The sequence below is a fragment of the Telmatherina bonti genome (genome assembly GCF_933228915.1).
Source record: "Telmatherina bonti genome assembly, chromosome: 23".
NCBI classification, from domain to species: Eukaryota; Metazoa; Chordata; class Actinopteri; order Atheriniformes; family Telmatherinidae; genus Telmatherina; species Telmatherina bonti.
This window is the reverse complement of record NC_136632.1, coordinates 19,867,276-19,886,357: the sequence shown is the minus strand read 5'-3', so window position 1 is coordinate 19,886,357 and position 19,082 is coordinate 19,867,276. Positions and strand designations below refer to the sequence as shown.

The 19,082-nt window shown below is 42.4% G+C and overlaps 1 protein-coding gene across 1 annotated transcript; it reads right to left on the bottom strand.

Annotated features, from left to right (window-relative positions):
* Positions 1-398: 398 nt before the first annotated feature.
* On the bottom strand, positions 399-7,158 carry LOC306773641 (protein RIC-3). Its single transcript, XM_079263515.1, has 6 exons — positions 6,832-7,158; positions 5,112-5,326; positions 4,960-5,029; positions 4,770-4,860; positions 4,390-4,499; positions 399-3,278 (listed from the first exon to the last, which is right to left on the bottom strand). Exons 1-6 carry the CDS (start codon positions 6,971-6,973, stop codon positions 2,923-2,925), a joined length of 984 nt encoding a protein of 327 aa, XP_079119641.1. The 5' UTR covers positions 6,974-7,158; the 3' UTR covers positions 399-2,922.
* Positions 7,159-19,082: the final 11,924 nt, after the last annotated feature.

Here is a 19,082-nt window from a genome sequence, read left to right as displayed (position 1 = left end):
CGAGATGTGGCCTGCAACTCTTAGTTTAAGATGAACTAATGTAAATATAAGAAATGGTCAGTATATGTATTGGACCATGGACTAAAGACAATTCAGACCAGCAACAGGTCCAAGAAGACAGGCTCTGTTATGATACGGGGTTGTGTCTATATTCTTGGCAGAACTCATTTGCACTTGTGCGATGGCAGCATGAAAGCAAAAAAGTACAAAGATACTTTAGGCAATCTGTAATTTTTTTTTAACAATGCAAAAGAACATTTTGTACTTATCACAAAGACAAGAAGAGAGGTGGAGATAGTTCGACTCAACAGCAAACCCTTTGCTGTGACATCGTTTGCAGAAAGAATGAGACATAAATGACAGCTCCATCGCCGTAACATCAAAAAAGATTTTAAAGCACCATTTTATCCCCATTTTATTTTATTTCCTTAGCACCCACACATGAAACACAACTTTTATACAGATGTGTAAGAATGCACAAAAGGAAAATAGGTGACACAGGACATAACACAAAATAACTTAAGCCAAAGACTTGTGGTTTTCAGGTTGTAGTAACAGGTCATGTATGAAGTGTCAGACTTCTGGGGTGAAAGAAAAGTGAAGCTGTAAGGCTGAAACAAATGCACGGCATCTACACAACAAATCCTTCATCTGAAATAAGGCTGTATATCGTAAAGAACAGAATAATTTGCATCAATGCTTTGGTTTTACATGAATACACACAAAAACAATCCATCTTAAAAGGGCTGGAGTTGTAATTAATGCAAGGTTTACTAAGATTTTTTTTCTTTTACCATTGTTCTGCACGTTTTATTACGTTAGTAATTTCAGGCAACAATCTGTCATTTTGGTAGCAGCCATTGTTAGTTTAACTGACATCCAGGCAAAAACGTATTATTGTTGAATTAGTACCTAGAATTAAGTACATTTTGCCATTCAGTGGAATACCCTTTAGTTTCAATCAATCAATCAAAACTTTACTTATAGAGCACTTATTCTGGCACAGATTTCAAACAACAGATGAAATTAAATCTCTGAGCCTCTTCACAGTGACCCCTCACAAGCAACAGCTGGGGAAGAAAAAGGATCAAATATAAGGCAAAGTGGTAACGATGTTGTAGCTAACTAATCCAATAAGCATTGGTATAAAAGAGGTGACATTGTGTTTTTCTGGCTGAATGAATGATTGTCATTTTCATGCAGTGACAATATAAAAAACAAAAACATAGACATGCACAGTTATGTTTAATGTACAAGTAACAAGCCACAGGTCAGAGTTCACATTTGTAGCTATTATATTCTGCAGTCTTAACAGCATTCAGCAGCATCAGTACCAGTCACTTTGTGATTTTTAAAAAAACGTAATTGTAATATATTTTTAAAATAATTTAAATCAAAGCACATTAATATGATTTATCAAGACAACTTTATGAGTAAACTAATCTTTCCTGACAGATTGGATTCTTGTCATTCCAAAAGCTGCCTGTAGGGGGCAGCACCTAATAGTAAAAACTGCTTAAAATGCAACTACAACCCATGTCTTCTCAAGCTTGTCCTGTAACATAAAGTACACTGGGATCATGTTTCCAGGACGATTTTTTTTTTCTTTTTTAACCCACTGTAACCTATTTGTGTTGGAATGCCATCATCACGAGATTCTGAAAGTCAAACTATAAAGACATGGAGACAACCTCCTGCATTTTAGTTGCTTGAAATGTTTGGCTTTTGCATTCAAGCAAGCACCAAATGAACGACAAAATTAGTTAGGGTGTGTTAGTGTGTTAAATCACTGACAAAATGAGTTGAGAAAAACTTTGTTGGCTCTATTTTTATGCCCACACTTTTGCAAGAGGTGCTATGGTGAGAATGTCAGCAACGAGTTAGTCCAGCTTAAGACTTCTGTGACCTCAAACAAGCGGATGTTGAATTATTTGCACAAAATAATTTAGGCTGTTGCATTTCTTTTTTTGTGCTGGTCTGTGAGCATGAATTAGCATGAATTAAAGGGCAACAACTTGGAGAAATGCTAATGTCTTCAGAAGCTTAGTTCAAACCAAAATATCCACTTTCAGCTATGTGACTGTTGAAATTCAATTAATATGAATATTTCATGGTGCCATGGTTAAACCTTACATGGATGTGAAGCATAATGCTCTATAGGGTCAATATTTTTTTAACATACAGGAAGCATAATGCTGCCGTGAAGTCAGTGAGCATAGGGCCATGTCTGCAGTGTGCCCGTATGTATCATAAACAATTATTCTCAAGTTCTTGAGCATCTTAAGACATATTTTTGGAAGGATGTTATTGCTATGTATCAGAGAAGAGAGTCTGAGAAAATTGGACTGAAATGTGACAAAACTCCAAATCAGGGAAAATCTGTTGAATCATTAGAGTTCCAGGAGTTTGGAGCAACACAATCCCAGTAAAGGCAGCTGACTATTTGTGTTGAAAACTTTCAAAAAGATTAATATTGGTTTCTCTGAAGAGTAGTCTTGGCTTTTTTCTATCGTACGACTGATCATTAAGTGATATATCTACTGTAGATTATGAAGGAAATCTAGAAGCTTTTCATAGAACAGTTTTTTTTTTTCTGTTTCCTATTTGTATGTTTCCACAACTTAACTTGCACCGTTCATTTAAAATGATGTCCAATTCACCTACTTTTTTTTCTCCAGATTTTATTTAGTAAAAATGTGTCAAGCACCTCGCCGTGCCATCATTGAGCTTCTGCATCTCCACCAGCAGCTCATGCAGGTCTTTGTTACTGGGACACAAAAACAGAGCCCTTAATTGTTTACTGTTAGACCTTCTAGTGAATGGTTTTTTTTTCCCTAATGAATATGCATGGAAGCCTTTTTATAATAAATATTCATAATAATCTGTCACATTTCTGTACAACTGGGAAGTCCTGCAGTGAGTTTATTCAGGCCTGTTGCGCCGCCTGAGACTGGTGGCTGGTTGCTCTGCACTGATTTCCTCAATGTTTGTTTTGCACGAGGTTTCCATGAGGTCAGGGTGCTCCGACTCATCTTCCTCCTCCTCTGCCTCCGCATCCTCTCCTCCTACTGCCGCTTCTCCGTCCAGTTCCTCTGGTCTGAGCTGCGTTACCTCTTCAGCTTCTGTTGTGGTATCATTTTCATCATCTGAATGCCTTTCATAATCCGTTTCGGCAGCTTCCGCTGTCTCTACAGAGGACTGCTTGTCCACTGCATCTGCAGTGCTGCTGGCCCCGAGAGACTGAATGAGGTCATCCAGGTTATGTTCTGAAGCAGCATCTGAAAGACAGCAAACGTCATGTTCTCATCTTACTGATGTTAAATGAATAATTCTTGTTGGCATTTCAGTTTTTCCCCTTCATTATGCATATGTCACGTATATGCACTACATGGTTTAAAGGTTATGCAGATTTCAGGAAGAACAGCCAGTAAGTCAGAGTTGTATAACCTGCATTAAAATCTTTCTCACTCATTCACTTGTCAAAAGTCAGGTGATTAATGCATTGCTATGGTAATGCCCATAACAAATGATAAGGCTATAACTGAACTTGCCTAACTATTAGTGACCACGGTATAAATTACATGAATTCATCCTACTCCTCCCCTCTCATGCAGGTAAAGTGAGACAGATATAATTTTTTTGTAAAGTTCAATGTTGCACCTTCTTCATACAGAAATCTTCTTTAAGGTTAATTAATTACACAGTAGCTAAGTATTCTGCACATGGCACTTTATTCTATAAAGTATGTTTTCCTCATGTCAGTAGAGATCCATGTAATCACAGCTTCATGTAGCCTAATTAGCAAAACTTTATATCCAATAAATTTGCACAATAAAGAATGTAAAAAGCCTTATAATCTCTAAGTTTGATTAATTGATTACTTGATCACTCCTTTACTTACGACATCAGAAAACATCCCACTGCTGTGGGTGTCCAGCCCGCCTAGAGCTGTAGTGCGTCCCTTATTTTCATTTCTGAAAGGTGGCTACCCCATCCACCACAGAGCCCAGGTTTTGGGATGTGCAGGAAAAAACTTTTCCATCCACCATAAAAGATGTAGGATAAACATGAACGCCACTCAGAATGACAATAGATGACGCGACATTACATAAACTTATCTAAACTGAATACATTCTTCAGTTGAAGTTACAGATGTTCTGGTCATGTGGTGTCACAGCTAGTTTTTGCATATCCAAAGTCAACCACATTCAGAAATGACAAATAAGATGCAAAATACAACCAAAGCAATGTGTCAGAGTGGCTGCTCCAATGACACTGTTAGAAGCAAGTTGTGACTGCAGCACAACTGAATTAACATATTTTTCCAGCCTGCAGTATAGATACAAACGTATACAAACTGATCCAGTACTAAAGAATTAAACAACCAACCGTTGATGTTCAGAGGTGGACAGTCCATTCCTCTTTTTTTCATCAGGTACCGGATGGTCTGGAGTTGAGACATGATCTCATTCTTCTGCTCCTGCGCCACAGACTTCACACTGCAGAGCAACAAGGACAGAAAATGAATTAATGCATCTCTAAACTGTAACACTCTTCTTTTAGAATTGTAGACATGAACATGAAATTCCAATCATAAATGTGTATCTGATAAGGGTTTCTCTCTTCCCCCTATAAGCACAGAATAATGTGATGGAGCTTGCGGAGGATCCCGTTTCAGATGCAACACTGTGTATACAAAATATGAAAAAGATGTGTGCCGCACACCTGGAGACCACAGCATGTGCAAATTGACCTGAAGCATGACTCACCAGTTGGTGAGTGGGTCCAGTTGCGTTAGGATGGAGTTGAGCATCCTTTCTGTCTGCGCCAGTCTTTGTTCTAATTCGTTTAACTGGTTCTCTGTGTAAAAAAAGTCATGTTAATTATCCATGGTAAACAAATATGTCTGCTCAAAGAAAACGCTGATATACAAACAAGTACTGAAGCATGTGTACACACCTGCTTCCACAGATTTTATGGCCCCTTTTGCAAATTTATCCTTTTGTGCAGTGTCATCTGAAGACTTGATCTGAGAAATGAGGGAAGATGCATTTTTTGCACATTAAAAATGACTAATTTTGAATCTGTACATTACAGGTGTATGCAGTTACCTTCAAAAACTTATATGCTGCGAACACTCCCACTCCGATGGCATAGAGGGGCATCAGCGTGAACACATAGCCCTTGTTGTTGTTAGATTTGTACTTGTCACTTTTCAGCTCCTGCTCCAGACGCTTCTTCATCTGCTGGATGTTCTCAGGGGTTTGATGTGAGCCAGGGGAGTTCACATTGATAGGCTGACCTCTCGCTGCGCCTGGGCCTGGACCTACATCATGATATAGGCAAGATAGGATGAATTTGTTAGTCTTTACAGACTCCCATCCATATTTCTGCTACTATGATCATAATAACAAAAACTCATTGTGAGATTGTGTTATTTATTCGCCGTACCCCTGGAGATTTTGTTTGATAAATGGAAAGACACTAAAACCAAAGGAAGGCCATTAAAATCCACTAAACCTCATGGGATGATGTCATTAATACAGATTTGCTAAGTGCATTATCATGCTAGAAATGGCAATTAGCCTGCAACCACAGAGGCACGTGTTCATCTACAAATGGACTGTGGTGTTCAAACCACATCCAGCTCCGGTCCTCAATTCTTCAGGTTTTCTATGTATCTCTGCTACAACACACCTGCAGAACTTCATTGACTCATGGATCCATTTACTAGAAGCCAGATGTGTTGGAACAGCGATGCACAGAAAATCTGCAGGACAGTGGCCTTGGAGGACTGACTGTGGCCATCCCTGTTTTAAAGTATACCAAAAACACTTCATCATACCATGACCCACCTAAGTAGTTAAACAAGATGGTAACTTCTCCAATCATCATATAAATAGGAAGGTATATCTTCATTCAGTTGTTTGATTTTGGTGACACTAAACTGAGTAAAAGCACGATTAACTTAAAATTTGGCGACTGGAGACCTGTCCAGGGTAGGGTGTATCCTCCTCTCTCAACCCGCGACTCTTAATCGGACTAAGCCGTTCGGAAAGTGGTTAAACTTCAAATTTGAAGACTCTGGGCCCATCATGCACTGTACCTCTATGTATAATCACTTACACAAATATGATTTCCATGTTAGCATTATGTTAGGTGAAATATGAGTGTGCATAATGCAAACAAAGGAACACCACCAAGTATGATGGTGTAATTAATGATCACGCTCTCAATTTTATATGGCAGCTGGGAAAACAGCCAAAACTGGTAGACAGATTGATGGATTCAGTTAGTATGACATTTATCTTAATATCTATCTGGACGAAACAGCTAATGAGTTGTTTATACAACGGAATAAATAATTCTAAATACACATATGGTCATATAAAAAAAAAATCAGATGCAGAAGCCCTCCAGCACTTAAAGATCTCAACAGAGCAACCAGGATGCACCTAAATCTCAGAGCTAGAAGCTTCTTCCAGTCAAAGTGTGCACCCATAATGTCTTAACACTACACAGCATAAAAATATCATTATGAAAAGTATCCAAACAAAACACATCTTAGGATATAATCTAATTTTCATCTCGCCTGTCTTTGCAATAATAGATCCTACAGAGATGTTTGTATTTCAAGTTGAACTGTACCTTTTTACAAAGCTGGAAATCTTAGCATATTAGCCACATGCTGAACAAAGTATTCTGTCGTATTATTTTGTAGAGCTCGAGGGAAATGCCCCCCCCCCCCCCCCCCCCCCCCCCCCACACACACACACACACACACACCATCCGCTTACTGGTATGAAAACGTATTAGGGGACAACTTTTTACCTTTCCTGTTGTAACGAAGGTCATATTTAGCTTCCTTCGCCGAGGTTCCGCCACCAACACCAAACAATCTCGGCAAGACGACAAACGTGAAAAGCACGACCGTAAAAGCCAGGGCGATTTGTTGTGATGTTGACAAAACCATCTTCCCCTCAACACACGAAAAGGCACGAATGACCTGCCGAAAACGAGTAAAACGACTGAGCTTCTGAAAGATTAAACTGAAAGAGACTAGGACCAAATGCAATATCAGGCTGTCAAAGGGGTGTCCATCGTAAATAATGTCATTTGAGACTTAAATCCACGGTAGTGAACCTAAACCAACTGAGCTTCGCTGTTAACGCTGTAGAAGACTTCCGTTGTTGTGACTTCCAAAATAAGAGACCGGAAGTTCAAATTTATATTTATATAACTCTATCAACATTGAAACGCTCTTCTAAACCACAGTTTCTGAAATGGGGGTACACGTACCCCTGGGGGTACTTCAAGGCATTCTAGGGGTACGTTAAATGTTTAAAAAAAAAAAAAAAAAAAAAAAAAAATTATTTTTTTTTATGTTTTCTTCAAAACATCCTTAAACAAAATGATATACATATCATATTGTATAAATATTTAATATTTTTTATTCAATGTAATTATACATTCATAAACTGAAATTACATATAGATTACACTATTTCATTCCTCCCAAAATCCCACATTCCGACGTGAATTGAATCCAAGCGGCAACCTCTTAAACGTGAAGACTATACGGAAGTGCATAAAACTGTAGTTCGCCCCTTCATCCACTAGGGGCTGGCTCCAAAATAGAGTAAATCCCCATAGACTCCCATGTTAAAAAGGCCAACTTCCCAGCAGAAATAAACATGTTTACAGCCTGGTTAAAAAATCAATTTTCAGTTTATAGGTCAGGTTTACCTTCATGACAACTGTGGGGGGAGTTAATTTTTTTTTTCTAACTCGCCCGTTTAAAAGTAATCTAATATCGAAGTTCGTCATATATAGGGGCGTGTCCTTTTGATTGACAGGTACTAATCTCCCGCTTCAAGTAAGAAGAACATAGAACAACAGCAGTTTTTAACCAGTTAACAACGTGACTTAGCTTTAGCCTGCTTACCTCCATTAGCTGGTTACATCCTGTTATCGCCTGTTATCTCCAGGTTAGCTCAATTAGCTCTTAGCTACAGAAAGCTCGGAGTTCGCTCGATGTCAATCATCTACCATGACTCTCACAGCCTCCTTCTCAGTTTTTGTTTTTCCACCTCTTTGCCCATATTTGTATTTTCCGGGTGAGATGACATGCATGCCCCTGCCAAGATGGCACCCACCAAGCTTCAATTCAGCTCTTCAGAAACCTGTGGGTGATGTCACAGAGGCTCTGTCCATCTCTTTATATACAGTCTATGATTGAATCCCACCCAGGGTCGGATTAAATGTGCAGAGGCCCCTGGGCTCAGAGTGTTCCAGGGGCCCCCTTTCCCACCGCAACAATGTGAAAATTGTGAATGATACACTGTGAAACGACATTTCAAACATCTCTCACCCAATGGTACCAAAAGCAATACACTAGACATTGTAGTGTAGCTATCTGGCTTTTATTTACATTTTATTTAATGTCCAAACTGCTGGTGTTTGCCCTATGTGGGCCCCACATGGGTCCCAAGTCGACGTGGGCCCCTGGGCCTGTGCCCATAATGCCTACTGGATAATCCGGCCTTGACCCCACCCATTGAGCCAAAGCATATTCGTCAGTCACTGTCGCCTTGACAACTCAAACAATGGATTCCTGGTTGAAGCGTCGTAGAGATTTCCATTGTTTTGCACAGTTAAAAGTGACATTTTGTACTATGTTTATTTTTCAATGTGGCAGTAATCTATTAGACACAGAAGTGGCAATATTGCAAATATTCCATCCTCACTCAAAACACAGCTTTAAAAAAAAGTGTTCACTGTACATGATTTATTGTGTTGGCTCTGTCCTAAGTGTTTTGGCAACATTTTTGGGATTTAATAGTTTGTAAATTATCAGTCTTATTTTATACTGGAAACAGCTGCTATTTGGTATTCTCCAGAATAATAAAAGTTTATTGGAATTTTTCATAAGAAGTCCACCCATCCATCTTCTGCCGCTTATCCAGGGTTGGGTCACGGGGGCAGCAGCCTAAGCAGGGAGGCCCAGACTTTCCTTTCCTCAGCCACATTTGCCAACTCTGTGGGGGGGATCCCGAGGCGTTCCCAGGCCAGTCGAGAGATATAATCTCTCCAGCGTGTCCTGGGTCTTCCCCGGGGTCTCCTCCCAGAGGGATGTGCCCGGAACACTTCACCAGGGAGGCATCCAGGAGGCATCCTGACCAGGTGCCCGAGCCACCTCAACTGGTTCCTCTCGATGCGGAGGAGCAACGGCTCTATTCTGACCCCCTCCCGGATGACCGAGCTCCTTGCCATATCTCTAAGGGAGAGCCCGGCCACCGTGGGGAGGAAACTCATTTCAGCCGCCTGTATACAAGATCTCGTTCTTTTGGTCACAACCCACAGCTCATGACCATAGGGTAGGAGGGTAGGAACGTGGATCGACTGGTAAATCAAGAGATTCGCCGTCTGGCTCAGCTCCTTCTTCACCACGACAGACCGGCGCAGAGTCCGCATTACTGCAGATGCCGCACCGATCTATCTGTCGATCTCGCACTTCATCCTCCCCTCACTTGTGAACAAGACCCCGAGATATGTAAACTCCTCCACTTGAGGCAGGACCTCACTCCCGACCCGGAGAGGGCAATCCACCCTATTCTGGCTGAGGACCATGGTCTCAGATTTGGAGGTGCTGATTCTCATCCCAGCCGCTTCACACTCAGCTGCGAATCACTCAAGTGAGAGCTGGAGATCACGACCAGATGAAGCCAACAGGACCAGGTCATCTGCAAAAGGCAAGGACCCAGTCCTGAGGCCACCAACCCGGATCCCCTCAACACCTCGGCTGTGCCTAGAAATTCTGTCGATATAAGTTATGGACAGAATCGGCAATAAAGGGCTGCCTTAGCGGGGTCCAACCCTCACCGGAAACTAATTTGACTTACCACCGGTAATGCGGACCAAGCTCTGACACCAGTCGTACAGGGGCCGGACAGCTCATACAAGGGGGTCCGGTACCCCATATTCCCGGAGTATCCCCCACAGGAGCCCCCAGGGGACACGGTTGAACGACTTCTCCAGGTCCACAAAGCACATGTAGACTAGCTGGGCAGCAGCACTGTCCCCGATGTCCACGCGATGCTGCAGAGGCATGTCAGCCAAGACAGCCTCACAGCATCCAGAGCCTTAAGGAACTCCGGATCTCATCCACCCCCCGGGCCTTGCCACCAAGGAGCTTTTTGACCACGTCAGCGACTTCAGCCCCAGAGATAGGAGAGTCCATATAAGGAGTCCCTTATATGGTCCCTCATTGCCCCTTAGTCCATATAAGGAGTCCCCCGAGTCCCCCAGCTCTGCTTCCTCATCGGAAGCCGTGTTGGTAGGATTGAGGAGGTCTTCGAAGTATTCCCTCCACTGACCCTCAACGTCCCGAGTTGAGGTCAGCAGCTCCCAATCTCCACTGTACACAGTGTTGACGGAGCACTGCATCCCCCTCCCGAGCAGCTGGATGGTGGACCAGAATCACCTCAAAGTCGTCCAGAAGTCTTTCTCCATGACCTCGCCGAACTCCTCCCATGCCCGAGCTTATGCCTTGGTGACAGCTGAAGCCGCATGCCGCTTCGCCTGTCGGTACCCATCAGCTGCCTCAAGAGTCCCACAGGCCAAGAAGACCCGACAGGACTCCTTCAGCTTGACGGCATCCCTCACTTCTGGTGTCCACCAACGAGTCCTGGGATTACCTCCACGACAGGCACCAACGATTTTACGGCCACAGCTCCGGCTGGCCACCTCAACAATACAGGCACGGAACACAGCCCATTCGGACTCTATGTCCCCCGCCGCACTCGGGGCATGTTTGAAGCTCTGCTGAAGGTGGGAGTTGAAGCTTGCTCTGATGAGGGGCTCAGCCAGACGTTCCAAGCAGACCCTCACAACACGTTTGGGCCTGCCAGAGCTGACTGGCTTCCTCCCCCACCATCTGAGCCAACTCACCACCAGGTGGTGATCAGTTGACAGCTCCGCCCCCCTTTTCACCCGAGTGTCCAAGGCATGTGACCGCAGGTCCGACAATACAACTACAAAATCATTCATCAAACTGCGGCCCAGAGAATCCTGATGCCAGGTGTCCATATGGACACTCTTATGTTGGAACATGGTGTTTGTTATAAACAATCCATGACGAGCACTGTAAAGATTGTTGAGAGGAGTTTATATTTATAGTTTCACCTTTTAAATGTGAACGTATTAATCACACCATTGTTCCTGTAAATGTAGAACTGTTTAATTCTGAGAGGGTTTTAACAGTTATTGATAACGGTAACTAAAGGTAACTAACTGCAAAGAAAGAAACGGCAAAACGGTTTAGTGAAAGACACAGAAGAAAAATACAGTTTAAGGTAAAATAAACGGGACAGTACCAGTATTGGCACCAGTCTAATGTGGCATGAGAAATCGGAAATGCAAATGTAACTAAATTTTAAGGCTATATGTTAATGTATGTAAGTAGAGTCATGTCAGAGATGTAACGTATGTTTTTTTTTTTGTGCTTGTGTCATTTAGCTCTTACATTGGTATGTGATGGTTTAACGGCTGAACAAATACAAACCACTGTGGACCATCAGTAAAGACTGTTTAATTCGACTGGGAGCTACAGTAAGAGCTTGACCATCCGCTGTAATGCGTTACGTGGTCTCAAGGCTTCATCGTGCAAATCCACAATGCTCAGCAGATGGCTATGGTTGGTTCAAAAAGCAAAACAAAGAATCCCTTGGTAATGGAGGAATCACAAGTCCCAGAAACTTTGGAGAACATTGATGAACAGACTAACAAACAAGAAGATCAAGTGCTATCTCAGAGCACAAGTACAAATTAAAAAAAAGATGTAACAGACCAATGTAACGAAGATCGTCGCTCAGAACGTGTCAAAGTGCCGACTGAAAAAAATGCAAGCTTATCATCAGGAAGAGGCAAACAAGAAAGAAAAGAGGCTACTCGGCTTATATGAACAGTGTAAATCTCATGCCCGTAAGGCAAGAGAAGAACTTTAGTCAGATATCCCCGAAACACGGATGTCATTACTAGCTGATCTTTTAGAGAAAGGAAAGGATGATATCATAAAACTGTACATGGACATAAGAAGTCACACAGCCCCATCAGCTGACTTACGGCGAAAGGTTGATGCTTATGAAGCTGTAACTACTGACATGATCAAAATCATATACCAAAGACTAACAGCCATTGATGGAGAATTTGATGCAGAGCATGAACAAGGTCGCCTTTGGGAGTTGCTGGATTGTGATAATGCACTCTCAATATATGGCTCTACTGCTCAGACTTCTCAGTCAGCTGTGTCCCACCACTCCTCCTCGCATCAAAACGAGCTGATGCAGCAGCAGAACTGGCAGCAAAAGAAGCCAGCTTCAGGATTGCTCACGAAGAAAGAAAACAAAGGTAATAATAAAAGATAATAAAAGCTCTTCAAGAAGAACAAAGACAGGAACTGGAAGTTCAGAGATCTGAACTCGAGCATCTGCAGGCTGAAAGGGAAGTAGAGGTAGCTCGTGCCAGACTACAAGCCTATGACAAAGAAATAACACAGTGTGGTGATATCCAGTCATTCAGGGGTGAACAGGCGAGCCGAGATCATGCTTCACAGTCTCAGGCTGCTCTACCATCTTCTGGAGGAGTACTCTCACACAAGAAAATCACCTCATAATATACGTACCCACACAGCTTCTGTGACTACTCCCCTTGATGTTACTGAACTTGCACAAGCTATGCAAGATAGCATAACCATAAACAGACTCCCTATGCCAGAACCATCAGCGTTCAGTGGTGAACCAATACATTTCATTGAATGGAAAGCATCCTTTATGTCACTGATAGGTCGAAAGGGCATCTCTACTGCTGACAAACTTCATTATTTAAAAAGGTATGTTAGTGGTGCAGCACGCAAATGCCTAGAAGGGACATTCTTTAGAAATGAGGAAGCTTATAAGGATGCCTGGAACATACTTAATCAGAGATACGGGCAGGCATTTGTTATTCAAAGAGCATTTAGGGAGAAGCTGTCAAACTGGCCTAAAATACAGTCAAAGGATGCTGAAGGTTTAAGGAACTTTGCTGATTTCATAAATGCTTGCTTGCTACCTATGCCTCATGTAAAAGGCCTAGAAATACTTAATGATTGTGAAGAAAACCAAAAACTGACACAGAAACTTTCTGACTGGGCCGCTACTAGATGGAATCATCATGTCACCAAAGCCCCGATGGCAGAAAAGGATTTTCCCAAGTTCACAGAATTTGCTGCATTTCTGTCATTGGAAGCTGAAATTGCTTGAAACCCAGTGACATCCATCCATCCATGCACTCCATTCCTCAGAGATATCCAGCGACAAGAAAAATCCAAGGGAGGAACAAGGCAAGTGTGTTTACTACAAAAACAGTTGTGCAGAGTGAGATCACAGCTTCGAAAATGACCATGGGATCTTCATGCTTGCTGTGCCAAAACACACACCAGCTTCACAAGTGTCCACAGCTAATGAAAAAGTCTCTGGAAGATAGAAGGACATATGTTGAGGAAAACAGACTGTGTTATGGGTTTCTAAAACAAGGTCATAGTGCAAAGGAATGTCGACGACGTCTGACTTTTGAGATCTGCTTAAAAAACCATCCAACTTGCCTCCGTGACTACAATTACAACCGAGATGCAACAGCTGAAAGACCTGTGAGTATGGAAAATGCTGTACAAAGGCTCACAATAGAGACAGCAAATGCTGTGTCACTTAATGTTAGTAGAGAAGGACAATGTGCTACTTCAATGATTGTTCCAGTGTGGGTGTCAGCCATCTCAAACCCACACAAAGAAAAACTTGTCTACGCTTTATTAGACACTCAAAGTGACACAGTCTTTGTAGATCGAGATGCAAGTCACGAAATACAAATAGAAGATTGCCCAGTAAAACTGAGACTGACCACCATGATGGGAGACAATGCAGTTATTAATAGCAACAGAATATCTGGTCTTCAAGTGAGAGGTTACAACTCTGCAACACAAATCCACCTACCTCCTGCATACACAAAGGACCACATACCTGCACATCGAGAACGCATACCAACCTGTGAAACGGCAAAATGCTGGAGTCACCCGTTATCGATTGTCAATGAAGTCCCTCCACTCCTTTGCTGGGAAGTGGGCCTCCCGATAGGCTACAACTGCTCTAGAGCACTGGCATCCAGACAGATGATACTAGGCAAAGAAGATGAGCCTTACGCTGTTCAAACACATTTAGGCTGGAGCATAGTCAGCACCTCAGAATCTCATCCAGAAACAGGTGTGACAAACAGTCTTTCTCATCGTGTCTCTGTAAAAGAAATCCCTTTTGTGACACCCTTTGATGCTGTCCGTGCATTAGAGAGAGACTTTAAAGATGTTTGTGTGACAGAAAAAACAGTTTGGCAAGAAAATATAATTTTTCTTTACAAACTAAAAGAAACCATAAAAAGGAATGATTACGAACATTATGAACTATCTATGCCCTTTAAGGAAAGGCAATGCTTACCTGATAACAGGCAACTTGCAGAGAGCAGACTGAACCACCTCGAAGGGAAATTCTCAAGAAATGAGAAATACAAGGAAGATTATATCAGGTACAGGAGTGATATCATTGAAAGAGGCAAGGCAGAAGAAGCTCAAGCTGATGCTCTACTGGGTGAAGAATGGTACATACCACATCACAGCATCTATCACCCTAAGAAACCAGAAAAAATGTGTTGTCTTTGACTGTTCAGCAAAACACAAAGGAAATAGCCCCAATGAGCACCTCCTATCTGGACCAGATATGACAAACAATCTAGTAGGGGTTTTAATACGCTTCAGACAACATGAAATTGCATTAATGTGCGATGTAGAGAAAATGTTCCACCAGTTTCAAGTCACAGAAAATGACCGCAACTACCTCCGCTTCTTATGGTGAAAGAATGGAGACCTACATAAGCAACCACAAGACTACAGGATGAAAGTGCATCTTTTTGGTGCTGTGTCTTTCAGTGAGAATCAGACAGAACGAGCGTTGGGCATCCTCTGGTGCATAGAAAGAGACTACTTCACCTTTAACATCTCAGTGAAGGAGCAACCTTTCACGCGGCGTGGGATATTATCCACTGTTGCATCAATATATGACCCCTTGGGATTGATCTCTCCCTATCTTCTTTAAGGAAAAGGAATCCTACAAGAAATGTGCCGACAGAGAACAGGGTGGGATGACCAACTGTCTCAAAATCTGAGACCGCATTGGGAGCACTGAAAGGGAGATCTTCTAAATCCGGAGAAAATACAGATATGTAGATGTTATGTTCCTATCAACTTTGGAAAAGTAGTAAAATGAGAAATACATAATTTTTCAGATGCCAGCACAGCTGGATACGGACAGTGCTCTTATCTGAGACTTTTCAATGAAAATGGAGATGTTCATTGTGCTTTCATCATTGGCAAGTCTTGTGTGTCTCCAACAAAGGTCACCACTATTCCGAGGTTAGAGCTGACAGCAGCAACTGTCTCAGTCACAGTGAGTAATATGTTCAAGGAAGAGCTGACCTGTAACAACATAGAAGAGTTTTTCTGGACAGACTCTAAAATTGTACTGGGGTACATTAAAAAATGAAGCGAGACGTTTTCACACATTTGTGTCAAACAGGGTCCAGAAGATACACAACAGCACAAAACCCCAGGAGTGGTTTTATGTATCCACACAAGAAAACCTTGCCGACATTGCATCAAGAGGAGCAACAGTAGATGAACTGCTGTCATCCATCTGGTTCACAGGCCCCCACTTCTTGTGGGAAAGAGTAATGCGCCCTCCAGCAATGAACCTCTGGAACTCAAAGTCGGAGACCCAGAAGTTAAAAGGGCTCAGTCACTTCAGACAAACACTGTTGAACACATAAGTTTCATAGACCGCTTGGTGAAGTTTTCATCTTGGTCTCGAGTTGTCAGTGCTACAGCTCGTCTTCAGCAATTGCTCCGAAAGGACAAATCAAACACACACTCAACTGTTAGTGAACAGCAGAAGGAAGCGCTCCTGATCATTGAAGATCTTCAAAGAAATGCATATCAGGAAGAAATAAAGAAACTAAGCAAAGGAGATCCTCTTCCATCTAACAAAAAACTTTATCATTTTGATGTCTTTTTAGACAGTGATGGTGTGCTCAGGGTGGGAGGAAGGTTGCAGAGTTCAACCCTTCCTAGCACTTTCAAGCATCCAGCAGTCATCCCTAGACAGCATCATGTCACAAAACTGATAATTGCACATGTCCATGAGAGGGTTAAACATCAGGGCAAGAACTTTACAGTTAGTGAAATTCGTTCAAATGGGTACTGGATCCCCCGGCTGGGCCAGTCTGTTGCATCATACATCCATCACTGTGTAACCTGTCAACGATTAAGGAGGCCTGTAGAAGGACAGCGAATGAGTGATCTGCCTGCAGAAAGAACAGAGCCCTCCCCACCATTCACATACTCTGGCATGGATTGTTTTGGCCCTTTCCAGACAAAACATGGGCGAAAGGAGAACAAACATATGGTCTACTTTTCACTTGCTTCAGCTCTCGTGCAGTACATGTTGAAATGCTGGATGATCTATCCACTGATGCTTTTATTAATGGTTCAGTAAGGTAAATTTACTGCGACCAAGGTACATATTTATTGGTGCCAAAAATGAACTGAATGCAGCTCTGCCAGGAGTTAACACTGAAAAACTAACAGCTTTCCTTGCTGAAAACCAATGTGACTTTGTCTTTAATGCACCACATGCAAGTCGTGCCGGTGGAGTGTGGGAACAACAGATACGAACTATCAGAAATGTTTTAACAACCAACATAACAAATGTCTCAATGGACTGTCAAATAACAAGAATAAACTAAAATGTTAAACTTAGCTGAAATAGGCCAGGGGTGTCCAGCTCCAGTCCTTGAGGGTCACAATCCTGCAGGTTTTCCATGTCTCCCAGTTCCAACACGCTTGACTCAAGCCAATAGTCATTGAGCAGAACTTCATTGGCCGTTGAATCCATTTAATAGAAGTCAGGTGTGTTGGAACAGGGATACATGGAAAACTTGCAGCACAGCTGTCCTTGAGGACCGACTTTGGACACCACTGAGTTAGGCCAATCACAAACCACAAAAGCAGGGCAGAACATTAAACTTCAGACCACAATAAGGTGGCAGTCCCCCAGACATTCCACGTCCCTAGAGCCAGCTTCTGCAGCCGGGGATCGGACTGCCAGGGTCCCCGCCCCTTGCTGCTGCCCAACTCACATTGCAACCAACCCATATGGCTCCTCCCACAGATGGTGAGCCCACAAGAGGTGCAGCCCATGTTGTAAAATGTAAAAATATCTATCTTATTTGGTGAAGTGGGATGGACATCACCAACACCAGAAAGGTAGGGGAGCGTCAGTAGGTGACAGATGCTGTTAAGGCGTCTCATCAGACCACCGGACTTGTCCAGAAAGTAAAAATAAAGTGATCAGACATTAAAATGTAACAAAAAAGTGCATCGTCATCCACAGGCAGAGTATTCAATTCAGCTTTATTTCTATAGCGCCACTTCACAACAATGTTGTCACAGGGCACTTTAAATACACAAATTAACATACACATCATTTCAAGCCAACTCATACATAGCCTATTATAGAAACCAACAAATTGCATCGAATCATGACTTCGAACCAATCCCCCATCCTGAGCATAACTCCCCTTTAACAGGAAGAAAACCTCCAGCAGAACCCGGCTCAGGAAGGGCAGCCATCTGCCTCAACTGGTTGAGGTGGAGACGACAGGAAAGACAGCTCAACATGTACAACTGCACTTATTCAGGCAGACCTGCAGAAAAAGGAGAAATAAGTTAGAGACGGCAAAATTGTCATGTATTTATACATTAATATATTAGATAAATGGAGCGAGGTACTTCTCAGTGCATCAGATGACACCCCCATTACTACATAAGTAATGGATGGCTAGACTACCCATAACTATAAGAGTAATGAGCATAACCTGGACAGGTGGGTCCCATACATGCAGACTCCAACTCAGGAGATGCTCATATATTAATTATAAGAATCAGGAAAAAGGAAGGTTTTCAGCTAGATCTTAAAGGTGTGGAGGGAGTCTGCCTCATGAACCCACAGTGGGAGCTGGCTCCAGAAGAGAGGAGCCTGATAGCTAAAGGCTCTTTCTCCCATAGTACTCGTCGAGACTCTGGGAACCACCAGTAAACCTGCAGTCTGAGATCGAAGTGCTCTATTTGGAATATATGGAACTATAAGATCTTTTATGTACAATGGAGATTGGTCATGGAGAGCTTTATACATGAGGAGAAGAATTTTAAATTTTATCCTGGATTTAACAGGGAGCCAGTGCAGAGAGGCTAAAACTGGTGAAATATGATCACCATGGAGGAAGGGTTCATTTTCAGGAAAATGAATGAGTCCAGAGATACACTGGAACCAAATGTGCCAAATGCTCCTTTGTTTCACTTCTTAAAATAAATGCACACAAATAAGGCGTCTCTGACTCCAGTTTTATTGTTAAAATACTGGAGTTTCTGTGTCCCAGCTGGGTTCCAGCACTGCGACTGTGGTTGGAGAAGGAGAGGCCAGTGATTCCACCTGGTGCACCCCAGCAGGCGTGTCCTCACAGAGGACACAATAATTGCCATCAAGGAGGAGGTGCAGGAGTTGTTGAGAAATAAATACCACCCTGAAAGAAATTACACACAAATATAAACTTGTGAAAAAAATAGGAATTCTCTACTTCTGATGTGTTGCATCATTTCTAGATGTTGTGTAAAGCAGCAGTTTGGTTCCAACATAGGATGAGTTTTATCCAGATTTTGTGTGTACACCAGGGTCAGAGTTGGCATGGAGGTAGGGGACATTATATCGCCAAGTCGACTTTTATAAATCCCAAAAGTTGATTATAATTGGCGGAAGTGAAAAAGAGTTGAAAGAAGCTTTTTCCAAGCTCAGTCCTAATCTACTCAGCAGATCTCATTTTACTTCCATCCACTGGCTGTACCCAACTTTGGTTGGACTTGGGAAAGAAAAATTCACTCTGTTAAGTCAGCTC

What these genes read in the sequence shown, in the direction of transcription:
- LOC306773641 (XM_079263515.1), bottom strand. Translation starts at nt 6,973, where the DNA reads ATGGTTTTGTCAACATCACAACAAATCGCCCTGGCTTTTACGGTCGTG. An exon ending in CAGCATATAAGTTTTTGAAG is followed by an intron (nt 5,030 to 5,111) that starts GTAACTGCATAC and finishes CTCATTTCTCAG; the next exon opens with ATCAAGTCTTCAGATGACAC. An exon ending in TCCACCTCTGAACATCAACG is followed by an intron (nt 3,279 to 4,389) that starts GTTGGTTGTTTA and finishes GCTGTCTTTCAG; the next exon opens with ATGCTGCTTCAGAACATAAC.